The sequence below is a fragment of the Colobus angolensis genome, unplaced genomic scaffold (genome assembly GCF_000951035.1).
Source record: "Colobus angolensis palliatus isolate OR3802 unplaced genomic scaffold, Cang.pa_1.0 Scaffold172, whole genome shotgun sequence".
Lineage (NCBI taxonomy): Eukaryota > Metazoa > Chordata > Mammalia > Primates > Cercopithecidae > Colobus > Colobus angolensis.
This window is the reverse complement of record NW_012114844.1, coordinates 4,585,160-4,604,535: the sequence shown is the minus strand read 5'-3', so window position 1 is coordinate 4,604,535 and position 19,376 is coordinate 4,585,160. Positions and strand designations below refer to the sequence as shown.

The following is a 19,376-nucleotide window of genomic DNA, read 5'->3' as shown; positions in this document are numbered from 1 at the left end:
AAAGTTAAAGAAGTGCCTGGATCTCTTGATGGCCAAGGCAGAGATTAGCTCTTAATGCCAATCCCTCTCATTGTTTCACTGGTAATAGGGTAACTGAAAAAAGAAGCATGTTCAAGGACACTGGTGTTTGCATTAAGAAAGCTTTATGTTAAAGTATGAACAGCATTCCCAATAAAACATGAAAAGGTTTATATTGTATCTACAAAATTTAAGTCTTTGCTACAATAAATGCTATATTTCTTTTAAACAAGCCTAAAAAGGTAAGGAATGTCATGATCAATCCGTACATTCTCTTTGCAGCATAAGCCTGGAGACTTTGATGTTTAAATTGGACAATCATAGATGTGAATTTCCTGGTCATCTCCAACAGACACAATTTTTGAACCATTTCCATTGTATTTTACTCCCCAGACCTGTAAATTAAAAAAAAAAAAAAGTTCTACAAATGCCTTTATTTATAATATTTATGAAATGAACATCCTTATTTTCTCGTTATTCTGAATCTACAAAAACTGAGATGAGGATATTGTACTTTCTAAATCAGTGAGAATGGAGGCTTTAACCAAGCACCTTCCAGTATTGCTATTTAATTAGCATTCCTGTCCCTTCCCATACTCCAAAAAAAAAAAATCATTTTTAAATACAGTACTAATCAAGATTTATCTATAACCCTTTCAAAGAGTCAGAATCCTGAGGTAACCTAATGCCAGGAAGATAGAAGTCATAAGAGACCAACATTTATGCTTCCAGGAAGAAAGAGGCCCCACAACTACCCCGAGATCACTGCCTATAGGGAAAATCACAAACTGTGCTCCTCAGCTGGCCCCTTGTGTCCACCCCCCACGGTCAATAATTCTCACTCTGTTATGAGTGGCCTATGGAGCCTGCTTGTCCCCAGGAGCTAGACAACACGATACTGTAGACCATAGATTTTTATTTGCTATGTGTTGAATTAACTGATTCACACCTCCTTCCCAGACAGAATTGATGTGGTTGGAGTTTCTCTAGTCAGGAATAACTTCCTGATTATTAGGAGGTGATTTTGGGTGGTAAGCCTGTCACCCTACTCTGATTTTAGTGTTGGGATTGGGCTGCATGATGGCCTTTCACTCCAGCCTCTGAAACAGCACTGCAATGATCCATGCATACAAGGCAACACAGCTAGCCAGGACTTACTCCTTGAGTAAGATGTTTAAATCCAGGAGTGGAATATCAAGATTCAACCCCCTCAATTTTGTTGGAAACAATTTAAGGTGAAAAGTAAAAAGCATGAACAATATTAGTTAACTTTAAGTTTCATTTCAAAGAGAAGAAATCTATAGGACCATCTAAAAATATTTAAAATGTATTAAAAGCCAATTTTATACTGCCATGGACGTTTTATTTTTTATGCTTAGTTCCCCAAGACCTTACAGTGTGGTTAGGACCAGCAGCCTTGGCCTCACATGGGAGCCTGTTAGAAATGCAGAATCCCAGGGCCCTATGCCAGACTTAGTGAAGCAGCATCTGCATTTTAACTAGGTTCCCAGGGGATACAAGCACACATGCAAGACTGAGCAGTATTGCACTAGAACACCTTTACTATTTCACACAGTCACCTTGGCAAAGACAAAGAGGCTTGTGAGAAGACTGAAACAAAAGTTACCAATACTACTAAAGCCAAAAAAACTTGTAAGAATTTCCAGCTTCTACTATATTTAAAAAAAAAAAAAAAAAATCACATCTCTTCTTTGGACAGTTCCTAAAATGACAAGTGATAAGCAATGGAATCTCCTGAAGAGGAAGGTCGTTGGTGAGCCTGCCATGGCCCAGCAGTCCCCAGGAGAGGGCCCCAGACACCAGCTGCAGCAATTTCCAAAGCCGGCATTTAAAGGCTGAGGGGCTAACACGATGTCTTCCGGCCTGTGTGGGGATATGCCTTGTGAGTTGCTAGGCTGACAGCACATCCCAGACTGTGCAAAGGAACTCTGGCTACATGGATGACTGAGCAGACACAGCAGCTCAGGCCCAGGCATCTACTGGCATCTACAGCTCAAGCAACAAGGTTAGGAAAAGAAAACCTCTTTGGTACAATGGTCAAACAACCCCAGCTATCTAAAGATGAAATAGTAATGCCATACCTGATCCTGGTGATCAAAGAAGGTGTGAACACACGTCCTCGTTCCAACATCCCAAACTTTTACACTTTTGTCAGACGAACTATTTTAAAAAGTGAACATTAGTATCGGTTTGAAGTTGGAAGGACTTCAACCAAAAATCCTTTGATGACTTACATTCTTCTAACTTCAGACCCCCCAACCCCCACGCCTCAGTACAGGAAATGGACAGGTATTGCATCATCACTGGCTGGCTTTCCCTCCTCACAGGGTAGCCGTTTTCCTGAAATTCTGATCTGCCTGGCCCTCATTTTAATTGTTCTCCAGAAGTCTCAGACACAGCTACCTATTTCCAGATGGGAGGGAGGCCTGTTAAAACTTCAAAACCAAGGCTCGCAGGAGGCCTCTAAAGCACTGTGCAATGCCTTCAAGTTGTCCATCTCCTGCTTTCCAACTGTCTTGACCATCCCAGGGCTGACCAACACTGAGATCTATAAACAACATTTTACAAACATTTACATATTTTAAGTTACCATTGGAACACAAGTCTACCTTAGAGTCACTTTGGTAGAAGCCTCAATTTATAATGAAAAAACTAAGAGTTTAACTGTTTAAAAGGATTCCTTGTTGACTTTTGTTCCAGCTAAGGTCAACTAACTTCACTAAATAAAAATTTTAAGAACTGCAGAAAACAAAGGCTAACTGAATAAAAAAGAGTCAAACATCTTTAAATGTTAAGGCAATCTATACAGGAAGACTGCCCTCATCTCCCCAGCATTTTAGAAACTGCTAAGAATCATTAAGTACCTGGAAACAAAGTGAGTGTCATCAGGACAGAACGCAACGTTCAACACCCAGGAGGCATGGCCGCTCAGTGTGCCAGCTAAATTGGCATGTTGTCTGAAATGGGAAAGGTTCAAACAAAATTGAGATGTTAATTTCTAGAGTATAATCACCGAAGTGGAAAGTTTATTATTAACTCTGCCCATAAACTGGACCAAATATGCTATCCTTATGACCATGAATACTATATCACAAATTCCCCTTTCAATGAAGTAGCATCATGCATTAGAGACAAATTTTAATAGCAGCATTAACCCATAATGTGTTGATGCCACCAAGAGCCAAGAATAAAATCCTTAACAAGCAAAGAGCTGAAGCTCAAAATGAACAAAGAACTACACTACAGAGGCTTCGCAAGCCAACCCCTAAGATGAGGAAATTGAGAACCAACGGGGCAAGGAAGCCGTCTCAGGAGAAGGGCAGGTTCAGACTCCGGCCTACACCAGCAGCCTTTCCATATGGAGCCAGTGCTCCTAGTCCAAGGAAAGCATCAAGATGTATTCATTATGACAGATGCAGCTTGGAGAGACTATTTTAAACCTAATGAAGAACAAGACAGGTCTAATTACAACAGCTATTTTCACTTTTTTAATAAAAATGAAACCCAATCACCTCTGGCAGGAGAACCACCATAAGGCCTAACTGAGGTCAGCAATTTTACCCCTGAACACAGAACCCAACAGAGTGGAGCAGACCGCAGTTAGGGGCCAGGAGGCAGTCTCAGTGGGATACAGTGGGACCATGGGAGGGTAAAAAGTCCTGGGCCTTAGTAAAAAGATCAGTAGTTGCTAGGGGCTCAAGGTGGGAGGAAGGGATGATCTGGTAGAGCATGGGATTTTCAGGGCAGTGAAATTATTCTGCGTGATACTGTAGTTAGTGGTGGCTACACGTCATCATATATTTGTTAAAACTCATGGAATGTACAACACAAAGAGTAAACCCTAATGTAAAATAGGGACTTTAATAAATAATAATGCATCAATATTAGGTGAAAAAAAACAGTCTTGAGTCTTCATTCAGTACCACCTCCTTGGGCAAATCACCACCTCAGCTTGGGTTTCTCATGTGCAAAATGGGGACACTAATCTGTGCTGCTACCTCATTGGTTGCTGGGAGGATCAATAAAACAGTGGCAATGGAAATCATAAAGTCACAAATGTAAGGAACTGCTGCATTTATACTGCTTCTGCCACTATCAGGCAAGTACAACTCTACAGAGACATCTTCCCCTCTCGGCTGTAGCACCCTCATTCAGTTCTAATTCCAAAAACTGCAGTTAGAATTCTACGTCTAGCTGATAATCTTTTGCCATAAAAAACTGCATTTTAACCAGAAGTGGGCTAGAAGGAGCAGTGTTCCTACTGTGAGGTTTAAACTTGCAAGCAACTATCACAGGCCCCTGAAAGAACACACACGGATGGTCAGGGTTGCAGTACGTGCAGGTGGAGGAGGTCTTGGCACCATGGCTAGGGTCGGAGTGTGATATGTACCTGCCGTGGATTAGAATGCCATGTTCAGGAGCAATGAGCCAGAGGCACGCCTGGCAGGGAGAGCTGACCATAGCACTGAGTCACAGTATCAAGAACACAGATACAACACATTACAGGGGATACCTCAGTAGGGAATAGGAGTCAGGGCTAAAAATGATGGGGGAAAACATGAAGACAAGGGGGTCTGCACAGGTTTACAATGATGGCTGTGAATGAAAGAGGATGATTAACTTGCTTCTATACTCACAGTCAAAGGCCAAAACCAAAAACACTCCCATCTAGACCTGTAGCAGGGTGGCTTATAAACTGACTGCTCCCTAACTAGGGCAGAGGCATGTCTGCCAGAACAGCCCTACCCTTGAAAATGGATGCTCTAATTTTTGCCTGTCCCCAGGGGCCAGCTACAGCCCATGGCTCCATTTCCTCATCTGTATATTACTTACCTATCCCAAAGAATTTGAAATCAGTAAGCTCACAAAAATCAGGCTGCCTAAGAAAAAGTAGCAAGTATCTGATCCTACCAGGGAACCCATGCACATCCTCCTCCAAGCAGCCCTTGAGGACACACACTAAAAATGGGCGCTGAATGGGGGAGGACCGCCTGGGGAGTCAAGGTGTCCGATGTGACTTGAGCACAGGTCTTTACTAGGGCTGCTCCCTAGGGCTCCTTGTAACAATAAGGGGACAAGATGGACATCAGTAGTAAGGGAGACACCTTGAATCTCGACAGGTAACTTACACATCATAGATCTTGATGTAGCCATCATCTGAAGCAGTGACAAGGAGCTGGGAATCCGGGGAAAAGGTCAAAGAGCGAATGGGCATGGCATGGCCTGAAATTCATAAAGGCCCTTGTTAATCTGGTGAACCACTGCCTCCTCACTCAGCTTCCCACTGACAATGCCCCTTTCAATGATTACAAGCCACTGAGTTGAAATACTCAGGTGCTTCAGGCAGAAAAGCAAGAGTTCTGACTGGGCCTTTCCTCTTAACGTTCTCGAAACATCCACATAACCCCAGTCTCTCCTCCTGGAGCCATTTCTCTTTAGTTCCCTTCCCTGCCCTCAGCATGCATTGTTTTAAAGAACTTCTCTACTACAAATATGGCCACACAAGGAAATATACATTGCTCCTGATTTGTAAGGTTGAACAAATTAAGATGTTATTTCCCTATCAAATCCTTTATTACGGTGTAAAGGATAAACTATAGCAATGTAAGGAGGTAATAAAGTCAAGTCACTTGATTAGAATTCAAAACCGCACGGAAGTATGTGTAACAAGGTCTCCCTCCAATCTACCCCTGTTCTTTAGCTACCCAGTCCTCCTTTCCAGAGGCCACCAGTGTGGACAGTGGGCACAATACTTTCATCCACCTTCAAATTATCAACAAAAAGTTGTTTTCAATCACAAAGTTCGTCAGAATCCAAAATGACAGAAATAGGCAAATAAATATTAGCACACACATATATATAATGTGATAGATTATGATATAATCAAAAAAAGTAAGTCTGTTCACCCAAACAAGCATTTAACACTGTTACAAGAACTAGTATGTCTAGGATAAAACTACAGTGACAGGCCAGGTATGGTGGCTCATGTCTGTAATCCCAGCATTTTGGGAGGCCAAAGCGGGATGATCTCTTGAAGCCAGGAGTTGGAGACCAGTCTGGGAAACATAACAAGACCCCATCTCCTCAAAAAATTTAAAAACTAGCCAGACATCATGGTGTGCACCTGTAGTCCCAGCTACCCAGGAGGCTGAGGTGGGATGATCCCTTGAGCCCAGGAGTTCAAGGCTACAGTGAGCTATGATCACACCCATGCACTCCGGTCTGGGAGCAAGACCCTGTCTCTAAAAGAAAAAAAAAAAAAAAAAACTATAGTGACAAGATTAAAACCTGGAGGCATTTCAGTTTTCCAACTGAGATTGAGATTTTGTCAATCTAATGCCCGTTTGCCATTTAATGGCATTTTAATGAAAGAATAATTCTTCCTTTGTGATTTGATAACCAAGTTTATAAAAATAAGATGATGATATATACCTTCCAGCGTATGCAGAAGTTTTCCAGTTGCAATATCAAAAATATTGATGATTCCATCTATGGCTCCACTGGCTAGGTATTTCCCATCAGGACTCTGTTCAGAGAACATATGGAAAAATTAGCACTTTCAGACCCCATGTTGTTAAGCTATCCCTACCAAACTCAAGCAAACCTCCTGCTGTCTACAGGTCTAACCAGCAACCCGGCAAACCACACCAGTGAGATAGCAGCTGCCTGACCAGACCAAGGCAGAATCTGTACCAAGGACTGCAACAGGCTGGAAGGGCAAACTGAAAGAATCAGAAGGAGAAAAGAGAGCAATGTTTCCTTACATATGCAATACTAAGAATGAATTTTCCTCTCGTGTCCAAAGAATACTCCTTTTTCCCACTTTCCACACCAAAAATGTTCACTTTCCCAACATGAGTTCCTGTGGCCAGATACTGGGAATCAGGAGAAAAGGCCAAAGTCCAGGCATCCACTGAACAGAAAAAAGAAGGACAAAAATACAGTGTGAAAAGATTTGGCCTTAATTTTAAAAACTAAAGTTTTACCAAAAGACACATCTTTTTAAATTGGAGTAGCAGTGTCCTGATTCAGAAAATTATGTTGTAAAGACGCTAATTCTTTATCAAGTTTAAATTTAGTTTAAGGGTTTCTTAAATTTTTAATAAAAATAGGACAACATCAAGTGTTAGCAAGGATGTGGAGAAACCAGAACCTTCATACACTGGTGGGAATGTAAAATGGCACAGCCACTTTGAAAACCAGTTTGACAGTTTAAGTGAAAACAAACACCATAATACCCAGTAATTCTACTCCTAATGAAAACATATGTCCACACAAAGACTGGTACACTCATGGTCTTCGCTTCCTCCTACTTCCTCACTTCTCCATGACTGGGGATTGTCTCTCTTCTTTTTTTCTCTTCCTTTGTGGTGGTTCAGATTCTCCACGCATATTTTCAAGATAGGTAGAAACTAAGTGTTCATTTTCCCTACATTCATCAGACCCAAACTCATCTGAGGAGTTTTACCTTCAGATGAATTTAGCTGCTCTTTAGCTGTCAATAGCAATGCTTGCTTTTGTTACTGGACCAAATAACTGTTGGCTGTTTAATGGCCTTGTCTAGTTTTATGCAGAGTCCTATCCAAAAAGAATATAAACCCAACTTTCAGACTCCATTCTTCTATCTTTTTTTTTTTTTTGAGATTGAGTCTCACTCTGTCACCCAGGCCAGAATGCGGTGGTATAATCTTGAGTTCAAGCTATTCTCCTGCCTCAGCTTCCCGAGTAGCTGGGACTACAGGCGCACACGACCACATCCAGACGTCCAGCTAATTTTTTGTATGTTTTAGTAGAAATGGGGTTTCACCATGTTGGCCAGGCTGATCTTGAATTCCTGATCTCAAGTGATCCACCCGCCACAGCCCCCCAAAGTGTTGGGATTACAGGCATGAGCCACCACCACCACGCCTGGCCTCTTCTGTCTTTTTCATTCATAACAGTAACCTTTAAAACCTTGCCACACTTGGACAACACCCAGTAAAAGGTACTGTTTATCAGAGAAAGTGAGCTGGATACATATGCCATCCTTTTACTTGGAACCAATCCAGCAATGATTTCTTCAGCTGCCTCGTGCCCAGGGCTGCAACCAGCATGCAATGACACCAGCATTATGACCCCTAGGAAAGCTTAGGTGCCCAAGATGAATTTCTTGGGCCCATCCTCTTTTCTTAAGACCACACTTATATATTAGAGTTTTAATGGACTTTGCAGGATAGTTTGGGGACCCAAGTCCTCTGTAAGTAACGTAAGCAGAGTAAGGGCACATGTAACCATCTGGAGAGTCAGGGTGCATCTGCGTAGCTTTTTCCAAATATATATCCCACCCCACGTACTCCGAACACTATGATTCAGTGGATCCAAAATATGGACTGGGTATGCATATTCTTAAAAGAGCTCCAGTGGTAAGAATTACAGACAAGAAATATTGCCTCTGAGGGAAAATGCACTCGGTTTCCAGACAACCCAGCCTCTTTAAAAACTCTGGAACCATCATTATTTCCAATACAGGAACAGCCTAGAGTGGCTACTGAGCATAACTCGTGGGAGGTGAATCCATCCAGGGCATCAATCAGGGAACTGTGTTCATGGAACACCTAAGCAGCTCTTCTATCATCAGCCCACAAAGGGGTGTGCCACAGAATGCCAGGCTATTCGCACCCTCTAGCGGTTACCACCCATTCTGGCAGAGCAGGTTCTGCTGGGGAAAGTTGTGCAGCCATTTATAAATAAATGTGAAGCTCAAAAGAATCCTGAAATGTCCTCTGTGCTCCACATTAGTCAGCCTATGACATCATTAACTTCCGTCATCTCAGATGATGTTTACCAAGGCTGATGGACAAGATTATGCTGTTCTACTGTACTTAAAACAAAAAAATCGATGTTCCTTAAAAGTTTCATATGTATCACATACCAGGAATCACACCCTTTAATCAAAATGAGTAGAGATGACCATGATACACATCTATAAGGACCCCATGCTTTCCATTCTAGGCTTCCATAAGGCAGTGAATGAATCAGTTCAGAATATGGTAAATAGAGAACCTCTAGAAAACACAAAATACAGGTCAAAAACCCCAAACCAGCAGTTCTGAAATCCAAAAAGCTCTGGAAACTACTAGCTTTTTCCACATGTTTACTACCAAAATTCATTTGGCAGCAAAATCTAAGCTGAATTGACACAGGGCTATTTATAGCTTTTATTTATCTCACTTAGTGTAAATACTCACGTTTAGTTGCAGAGTGTTTCATTAGAGTGCTGTTTCCAGCCCCACTGAAGGTATTATGTGATATACAGTTCATGCATCCATTATCATCCCTCTCAAATCCAAAAAATTCTGAGCTGTAAAACACATCTATCCCTAAAGATTTTGGAAAAGAAATCATGAGCCTCCATTATCTCCCCTACAAGTAAAACTCTTACCAGGTCCTGCATCTATGGACTTTATCTGTTTGCCATTTTCCAAGTCCCAAAGACGAATATGAGCATCAAGAGAGCTAGATGCAGCAATGGGCAGGGTGTGGCTGATGTCCACAGACACCACTCCCAGCTGATGTCCCTCCAGACTCCACTGTAGGTCCAGCCTCTCATCACGCCTTCAACAGGGGACAGAGAAATGGATTTCTTCACACAGAACACACTTTACCTGGCATCTGAAATTCTGGGTCCCTGTGACTATGCAATACCAATGGTCTATGAAATACAGAATCAGAGAAGAGTTAATGAGCTACAGAACACCAAATGCTGCCAGGTTTTCAATGTAGGACTTTAAGATTTTTTTTTAAACTTTAGGGCTTTAATACAGAGTAACAGGAAAACAAGTGGGAAAAAGAAGCTGCTGTTTTATACCACCATATTGCTATAGATTTCTTGCCTAGAAAAAAGTATTTCCCAGACTGCAACTGGAGAGTTCAGAAGCAAAACCTCAGCCCCCAATTTTCCAAGGCTGTATGTTAGGGGAGAGGTACTCACCATTTCCAGACCTTCACCAGGTCATCCAGGGAGCCTGTGACCACTGTCTCAGAGTTTTCCTTCTTGTTTGTCCCCCAAGCAACTGACCAAATGGCATCATCATGGGCTAGAATGGAAAGTAAAGTCTTCTTGCATATGACTTAATGAAGCTGAAATACTGTTCAACAATTGTAAGGTAACGTTTATTCGTATTTGCTTTACTATTTTACAAAGTGCTTTCCTATACAGCTTTTACTGAAATTTTGGGGCCACATATGAAAATTGGAGGTTCTGAAGAAGCTACTTGCCCTAAATCTCATGCTTACCGGATGGGATGGTAGTACTTTGGACTCTAAATCCAGTGCCCTTTCTTTTAGCATGCTATCTGGTATATAGGAGTCTACAATGGCTATCACTTGGCTAAAACAAGTAAAACCAGTGGGAAAGACCCCCTCCTACCAAGAAAAGACCTAAACCCGGTAACAGATACTCCGTAAAGATCTTTGGAAACGAGTAGGCAGTTCAATTCTAAACAGTATAGATCTAAAAGAAAATACCTAATATAGTCTCCATATAATAAGTTGCCTTTCCCCACAAGTATCTTTATTATGGTTAATGGGCCAATTATTACAACAATCCTATGAAGTGGGTACTATTAATATCCTCATTGTATAGACAAGGAATGAGAGGTGCTAGCGTTCAAATCCAATCTCTATTAATTAAAGTCTACCTTAAATCTAAGTCTGTAAGCTGCAGGTTTGGTAGGCCACACCGTTGTATGTGCAGACCCGGTGTGGATGTAAAAATGTGACAAGTGCACACGGAGGCTTTACCCCTGCCTGGCAACAATTCTCCAGCGATACCTTCCCAAAATATGAATATAAAGGCATTAAACTTAAATAGCTATGCATTACAGACAGAGTTGTGGCTTCCATTTCAAACCCCATCTAACTCAAGCCTGCTAACTTGCCACCTGGATGACAATAGCTACATATAAGGTAGTTGACTGGCATGCCCAGTTAGCCTATTAGTTACTTACACTAGCTAACCTGGATGATGCTTTTGGCTTAAATGTCAAACTACCTACATGTCACCACTTAGAGAGGAAGAGCTTTGATTAGGCATTCCACAAATTCCTTAGGCTTTCCCAAACTCATGGAGGCTGTAGTGAAGAAATGAGATGGGTGAGTAGCCCATGCACAGACATGACTCCTTTTTGGGTACAAAGCTCTGGACCATTGGTCAGCTACAATCCCAGCCCACTCGGACCTGCGGCCTGCTCTCCCATCCCTGCCACTGCCACTGTTGCACAGCTCCCAGCCCTCCCCATGCACTCAGTGGCCTCAAAAGAAATTCATCTCACTATTATAGGCATCACTTTCATTAAGGGCCAAAGCAAGTTCTGAGTTCAGAAAAAGGCTCACGTTCACCTCCCCGGATGAGCCGGCATTAACAGAGTTTTGAGGCTCAAAGCATTTCCTTCTTCCACCTCGCCAGCTGGGAAGCTCGGTCATGTCTTCCTCAGGTGGGAAAATTTTCCTCAGCCTGGAAGCCTCCAACCTATCATGATGACTGCTTTTTTTTTTAGTTGGTTGTTCAGGTTTTTGTTGTTGTTGTTGTTGTTTGTTTTTTAAGAGTATTTGTTTTCAGCTGCCAATTCTTCTGCAAAGTGAGTATACTTGAAAACTGCATGTCTGGTCAGCATGACAAAAGTCTTAAAGAAACCAGGGACAACAGTTTTTTTCACAGATGAATTGCTTAAACAGGCAGGCTACTTACCTTGCTCTTGTTTGAAGAGAATACCATACTAAAAAAAGAACAGAAGCCACATTAAACCCATGGTCAGATTTCAGATGTCTCACATTGTCTCCAGAAAGCATTCCTCGCCAAGTAGATAGAGTCACTACCGTGTTAGTTACTTCCTCTGCTGTCAACCTGGCCATCCTACAAGCTCCTTGATTCCCACTCATGCAAGATTTGTACAGTCCTATCAGAAAAAAATTCTTAAAGAAACTGACACTCTCTCCCCCTTCCTACTACCCACACTCACCCAAGAAGAGACCAATAAATTATGTTTTCTTTTTCTGTTCTGATCACCAAGGAAGCTCAGAGTCCAGTTTGCAGGTTAAATTTTGCAGCTGCATAAGAGCACACAGCATGCATAACAGTCTATTAACTTCGTCCCTAATCTTATTACAAAGATCTGTTTCTCCTGTTCTATCTTCTATTCTGATCCTGCTGCTTTTTCTTTTGTACAACATCTTTTAAGCTTCTTCTATTACTCACTAAACTGTGGTAAAGACTTAGAGGAACCAGTCCTCCTCTTAGTATTTGCATTTTACTAGTCCCACCTAACACTGTGGTAACTAGGTGACTAGGTACCCACGGTCATCCAGCTTTTTAGGAGCACGGCAAGAATGAGATACTACTTTCTTGACTACACATCCAGAAAACCTACTGGACTTGAACTTGGCAAAGAGACCAACTGATGTTCTTCCCTTCAACACGGGCCTTACCTGGTTGGTCATTTCCTTAACCAAGGATCAAGGGCAAAAGGCCAGACAGTTCTGTGGAAACAACACCAGGATTTCAGTGAGGGGTGTCATCAGGATAGAAGGGCACACAGGAAGTTCCCCTTGACCAAGAAAATAAGGCAACTCCTTATTATGAAGTTGTTCTGATGCCCTTCTATGGATCAGTCCCTGGAACCCCCTTCACACTCCCTACCAGGCGGTATGGTCTTTTTTCTTCCTCTGAACCTAGGGACTCAACTAACAGCTAATCTCATCCCACGTTTTCTTCACCTCAAGTGTGACTACAGAGAGTAACCAGTCTCTGTCCTTTGCTGCTTTTTAGAGAGAAGAAAACCACTTCTCCTTTTAATACTAAATATTATTTATTAAAAACAAACAAACAAGGGGAAATCCAAAGATGGTAAAGTTCTTATGTTACACGTAAAGGTCTCAACTAAAAATGCCTTTAAGAGCCAATAGTCAGGTAAATAAGGGCAGAGGCTGGAGGGAGACACGGTGTCAGGAGATTGAGACCATCCTGGCCGACATGGTGAAACCATGACTCTACTAAAAATACAAAAATTAGCTGGGGGTAGTGGCGCGCACCTGTAGTCCCAGCTACTTGGGAGGCTGAGGCAGGAGAATCACTTGAACCTAGGAGGCGGAGGTTGCAGTGAGCCAAGATCGTGCCACTGCACTCCAGCCTGGGTGACAGAGCGAGACTCCATCTCAAAAAAAAAAAAGCCGGGCATGGTGGCTTACGTTTGTAATCCCAGCACTTTGGGAGACCGAGGTGGGCGGATCACGAGGTCAGGAGATCAAGACCATCCTGGCTAACACAGTGAAACCCCATCTCTACTAAAAATACAAAAATTAGCCGGGCATGGTGGCGCGCACCTGTAGTCCCAGCTACTTGGGAGGCTGAGGCAGGAGAATCACTTGAACCTAGGAGGCGGAGGTTGCAGTGAGCCAAGATCGTGCCACTGCACTCCAGCCTGGGCGACAGAGCAAGACTCTGTCTTAAAGAAAAAAAAAAGAATAGATCTAATTTCTCAGGCTACATTAAGGGCTAATGGTTCTTATTTCTTTGTGTGTGCCACAGACCTCCTTTAGTGGCCTTCTTTTTTTTTTTTTTTTCAAGATAGGGTCTCGCTCCATCGGGTCTCGCTCCATCACCCAGACTGGAGTGCAGTGGTGCAATCATGGCTCATTGCAGCTTCAACCTCCCAGGCCAAGTCTTCTCTCACCTCAGCCCCCTGAGTGGCTGGGACTACAGGTGTGTGCCATGCCTGGATATTTTAATTTTTTATAGAGATGGGGGTCTCCCTATGTTGTCTAGGCTGGTCTTGAACTCCTGGGCTCAAGCGATCCTCCTGTCTTGGCCTCCCAAAGTGCTGGGATTACGGGTGTGAGCCACCAGACTCTGGCTCAGGATGTCTTTACAGAAAACACACAGGTTTAGAAATGAAACCAATTACAGTAGGTTCTCATTATTCACAACAATTATGTTCTAAGAAGTCGCTACAGACACTAAATTATCCAATAGAGAACCACTGTTCCTTGGGAAACCGGTTCCTGAGAGCCTCTGGGCACATTCTTGTCAACCAATCAATACATAATCATGTTTTATGTATGTTTATGCTTAAAAGCACTTACTGAATATACATTAGTAATTCATTAATATTGAACTCATACCTAAACAAAGCTTATCTAACACACATATTTTCTCCGTAAGACAAATCACAGACTTCTTGCATTTAGAAACACTTCAGCACTACGCTTGGGGGCTATCTCAAACAGTGGAATCACCGACAAAAAGCACAGAGAAAAACGTAGCACCAAAGACTGCAAAAATGACATTTGCTTACAATATGAGAGCTGACAAGAAGGCAGTGTCACCTTGTTTGACTTCAGCTGAGAACATGTGCATCAAGCGACTAAAATTTTTATGTGAAAAAAAGTCATGTCTTCCAAAGACCACAAAAGCATTTTAAGTATTAATTTGGGAGCTACAGATATATTTTAGTGAGTAGGTGAATTCATAAATACAGAATCCACAAATAATGAGGATAGACTATATGCTAAAATTTTATTAAAATACAAAAACATATGTGCTTCTTTATTGGCTCATTATATATGCAATCTAGAAGCAAATTTAATAACTACCATAATTTCAAAGTTGTAAATGAGCTTACACAATACCATGATATGAAAATATCTGTAATTTATATTCATAACAAAGTCACACTGCTAATAATGTGATTTATTGCCTACATTCATAGTGGAAGAAAATGCTAAATTTCAGTTGGAGGTTAGGAAACAAAGATGCAATTTTTCCTCTCATCCAAGTTCACGGCCCTTGCAGTTCTACCCACTGTCAGTTTAAGGGACCATACAGTTAAGGCATCCAGGTTCAGGTTACTTTTAATCTGCCAGTCCAAAAAGCTGCCGAAGGTTTTCCAATAACAGAAAATCAAACAAACAATTTATAACTAATCCTTGCCTATGAAGATCTCAAATTGGTAGTGTTTTGTTTTGGTTTTGTAAAGGCAAGGTCTTATTATGTTGCCCAGGCTGGTATCAAACTCCTGGCCTCAAGCGATCCTCTTGTCCCGGCCTTCCAAAGTGCTGGGATTACAGACAGGTTGGTAGTGTTTTATTCATTTGTGACCCATGAACAGGGTTCTTTCTGCCCAGGGTAGGAAAGACAGGAAAGCGCTGGAGCCAGTTTGGCTAATGGGAATGGTATTCAGCCTCTGCTTGAGCACAGCCTTCTGCCTGCTGAAGCACAGGCTTGTCCTCTTCCCTGTCATTCTGGGCCTCACATTTGGCAATGGATAGAAACAAAAAAAGAAGTAAGGCTTGCGGTAAGTCAACCTCCAAAAACCCGGGTTCCAAAAGACAAGGGTGTGATTCTATCAATGAGTGCACATTTGAGGATGTACAATGAATCCGGTCCAATTTTAAGTAACACACAAAGATTAGCTCACTGAAACCTCATAACCTCATTTACTAGGTACAGTAGTTCTTTAGCTGAGGTTTTGATTTCCACAGTTCCAGAGGTCAACCATAGTCCAAAAATAAGATTTTGAGAGAGACCACATTCACATACATTTTATTACACTGTTATAATTCTATTTTATTATTGTTGTTAATCTCTTACTGTGCCTAATTTACGAATTAAACTAAGTAATCACAGGTATGTATGTGTAACCTGTATGAGAAAAAACACAGTATAGATGCTTCTCAACTTACAATGGGGCTACTTCCAAATAAACCTATGTAAAGTTGAAAAATTTTACATAGGTAAACCACGGTAAGTGGTCAGGGTCCACGGTAAGTCAGTCAGGGTCCTTCACTATCCAAGATTTCAAACATCCACTGGAACGTACACCTCGCACTATTTTCTTATTATCAGTTCCACTTTTCTAATAAGAAAATGGAGGCTTAGAAGCGGTTAAGGAAGCCCCCAAGGGACACTATAAGGTGGATACAATCTATAGTATATGCTACCAAGATACACTACCTCTTACTTCAGGGTCTTATGAAGGTCAGAGCTAAGAGACTTAGACCTTAGCCCTCTCTTGCCATCTTCTCTCTTTGGGAAACTTTTCCCTAATTTTCCCAGGCAGAATTCATCACTGGCTCAGTGTTTCCAAGGAACACTACAGATGCCTCGATGAAACTACTCAGGCAACTCAACAGCTCACACTATTGCACGGTACTTGGCGTAAAGCGCACCCAGCCTCTGTACTCGTCCAGTGATGTCTGTATCTGTCCAGCACGCTACCTAAGAAGACAAGCGTGGCCCACTACTGGAAAACTTCGGTTAATACCGTCCTCCCACCTACGGATAACTGATCTCCTCCGCAGAGAAACCAGCCCTAATCTCGGTGCTGCCCAGAACATTCTCAGGACGCAAAAGGAGGCCACCTACGGGCCTCCCTCTCTCCCCTCAGGCCCCGTACACCGAGGGACAGCCAGGGCAAATGGAGTCACGGAAGCCATCCTCAGGTCCCAGGGCCTACAGCATCCCTGAACGGACCTGCTTACAGGCAGCCTCGGGCCCAACCTCGCTCACCCGCCCTCTGGCCTGCACCGTGAACTGCCCTAATGACCGCCATCCCCAACGGCCCTCCGCTCCAACTCACCACTGCACTGCCAGGCCGCACGTCGGAAGCCGGGCTCAGCGCGACTGCGACGCGCAAAGATGAGCTACGAGGGGGCGGGGCATCGCGCCAGCCCCGCCCTCACGGCGCGGAGCACGCCGCAGCGCCCCCTGCCGTCCTACGCCGTGTGCCGGGCAGATGCCGAGAGGGGTGGGCGGAGAGAGGAGGGAGGAAGCCACGCCCTACTTCCAGAGGCGTGGTAGCTGGAAATTTGCTCCTGGAAGCGCAGACGTTTAGCTTCTGGCAACTGCAGGTGTAGGGGCTTGTGTTGCAATTTCATTGCAAAATAAATTTGTTGCTAAAATAAATTCAGTGAAATCGAGGTTTGTCTTTCAAACTGCTAGTCATGACCCATTAGCGTGACAGATATCAGTTTAATAGGTTGTCACTGGCAATTTTTTTTTTTTTTTGGAGGGCCAGGCAGAGTGGCTCACGCCTGTAATCCCAGCACTTTGGGAGCCGAGGTGAGAGGATCGCTTAAGTTCCTGATTTCCAGACCAGCTTGGGCAACATAGCGAGAGACCTCGTGTCCACTAAAATTCAAAAAAAAATAGCACATGCCTGTAGTTCCAGTTACTTGGGAGGCTGAGGCAGGAGGATCACTTAAGCCCTGGAGGTTGAGGCTACACTGAGCCGTGATCACACCCCTGCACTCCAGCCTGGGGGGCAGAGCTAGACCCCATCTCAAAAAAAGAAAAAAAAAAAACAGAGATGGGGCTGGGTGTGATGGTTCATGCCTGTGATCCCAGGATTTTGGGAGTCGGAGGTGGGTGGATCACTTGAGGTCAGGAGTTTGAAATCAACCTGGCCAATGTGGTGAAACCCCATCTCAAGTGAAAAAATAGAAACAAAAACAAAATTAGCCAGGTGTGGTGGCACATGCCTGTAGTCCCAGCTACTTGGGAGGCTGAGGCAGGAGAATCGCTTGAACCCGTGAGGCGGAAGTTGCAGTGAGCCTAGATCACACGACTGCACTCCAGCCTGGGCAAAAGAGTGAGACTGTCTTGAACAGCAACAACAAAAAAAGAGATGGGAAGAGGCTCATGCCCCATTTTGGAGGCCGCCCTGTGGCTCAGATGTGGTGGCTCACTCCTGTAATCCCAGCACTTTGGGAGACCAAGGTGGGAGGATTGCTTCTGGCCATGATGTCAAGACCAGTATGGGCAACATGGTGAGACCCAATCTCTACAAAAAATTTTCAAATTGCAGACGCAGTGGTGTGCACTTGTAGACTTAGCTACTCGGGAGGCAGGAGTAAGGATCACCTGAGCCCAGGAGTTTGAGACTGCAGTGAGCTATGATTGGGCCACTGCACTCTAGCCTGGGTAACAGAGTAAGACCCTGGTTCTAAAAAATATTTTTCAAAAAAAAACTAGTTTTAAAGTTCAAAAATATAAATATAAAGAGAGATGGAAGACTATTAGACCACTTACAAGTAGGTGAAGTTCATCTTTGGGGGCTTTTTTTTTTTTTTTTTTTTGAGACGGAGTCTCGCTCTGTCGCCGGGGCTGGAGTGCAGTGGCCGGATCTCAGCTCATTGCAAGCTCCTCCTCCCGGGCTTATGCCATTCTCCTGCCTCAGCCTCCCGAGTAGCTGGGACTACAGGCGCCCGCCACCTCGCCCGGCTAGTTTTTTGTATTTTTTAGTAGAGACGGGGTTTCACCATGTTAGCCAGGATAGTCTCGATCTCCTGACCTCGTGATCTGCCCGTCTCGGCCTCCCAAAGTGCTGGGATTACAGGCTTGAGCCACCGTGCCCGGCCTTTTTTTTCTTTTAAGACAGAGTCTCGCTGTGTTGCCCAGGCTGGAGTGCAGTGGCACGATCTCGGCTCACTGCAAGCTCTGCCTCCTGGGTTCAAGTGATTCTCTTGCCTCAGCCTCCTCAGTAGCTGGGATTACAGGCACGCACCACCATGCCCAGCTAATTTTTTGTGTTTGCAGTACAGACAGGGTTTCACCATGTTGGCTAGGCTGGTCTCAAAGTCCTGACCTCAGGTGCTCCACCCCCTCGGCCTCCCAAGTTGCTGGGATTACAGGCGTAAGCCACTGCGCCTGGCCATCTTTAGGGGCTTTTTGAGGAGGCTGTGTGTGACCAGAAATTGGCTAATACACCACATCTCCCAGGACCTATTCTCTTGTCCTCAGTAATCTCACATTAACACAAAAGAGAAGACATCCTGCAAGTCTTCTGCTGCGCACGTGACTTCCCTGCATGCCAGCATCCTTAACCCTCAAGTTCACATGTTTCAAAGTGATATGACTAATTTTTCTCACTCATATTGACTGGAGAGCTATTTCTCTGCTTCCCAGCTCTGTGACATCTCTGTCCACAGAAATTTCATCTGCTCCAGGTGGACCCTCTGCATGTCACTGGCTTAGAAAGTTTGGGTCAAAGTGAGCAGACTTCAAGACTGAATTGTCAAAATTCTTATGTGGCATCTCCTATAAGTCAAGATATCCTTGTAACTGTTCTGGATCTATTGGACCAGGGGGCAGGTATGTACCCCTGAAGCTTAGGAAGAATGTACAAATTATATCATAAAGCCAGTGAGATGATTTTCAAACTGTAGAGAATTCCCTTTAGATTGACTTAAGTGCTGACTGGTGTTCTGGCACATTCCACAGAGCTAAATACACAGAAACTGACCCTGCATTGGCTGCGATGTGGGTTCCCGAAGTGCAGGAAGGAATTAACATTAGTACTACA

At 43.5% G+C, this 19,376-nt stretch overlaps 1 protein-coding gene across 3 annotated transcripts; it reads right to left on the bottom strand.

Moving 5' to 3' along the window:
* Positions 1 to 124: 124 nt before the first annotated feature.
* WDR61 (WD repeat domain 61) lies at positions 125 to 16,883 on the bottom strand. 3 transcript variants are annotated; one of them, XM_011938422.1, is made up of 11 exons: positions 16,547 to 16,815; positions 12,505 to 12,555; positions 11,768 to 11,795; positions 10,010 to 10,115; positions 9,461 to 9,633; positions 6,804 to 6,952; positions 6,472 to 6,565; positions 5,169 to 5,262; positions 2,904 to 2,996; positions 2,121 to 2,199; positions 125 to 413 (listed from the first exon to the last, which is right to left on the bottom strand). In XM_011938422.1, exons 2-11 carry the CDS (start codon positions 12,514 to 12,516, stop codon positions 324 to 326), a joined length of 918 nt encoding a protein of 305 aa, XP_011793812.1. In that variant the 5' UTR covers positions 12,517 to 12,555; positions 16,547 to 16,815; the 3' UTR covers positions 125 to 323. The 3 variants fall into 3 exon arrangements, with proteins under 3 accessions (XP_011793812.1, XP_011793814.1, XP_011793811.1); XM_011938421.1 differs by having other exon boundaries at positions 127 to 413; positions 16,653 to 16,883; XM_011938424.1 differs by lacking the exons at positions 9,461 to 9,633; positions 10,010 to 10,115 and having other exon boundaries at positions 16,653 to 16,815.
* Positions 16,884 to 19,376: the final 2,493 nt, after the last annotated feature.

What these genes read in the sequence shown, in the direction of transcription:
- WDR61 (XM_011938421.1), bottom strand. An exon ending in TACATCAAGATCTATGATGT is followed by an intron (nt 2,997 to 5,168) that starts GTAAGTTACCTG and finishes TTCCCATTTCAG; the next exon opens with ACAACATGCCAATTTAGCTG. An exon ending in GACACTCACTTTGTTTCCAG is followed by an intron (nt 2,200 to 2,903) that starts GTACTTAATGAT and finishes TTTTTAAAATAG; the next exon opens with TTCGTCTGACAAAAGTGTAA.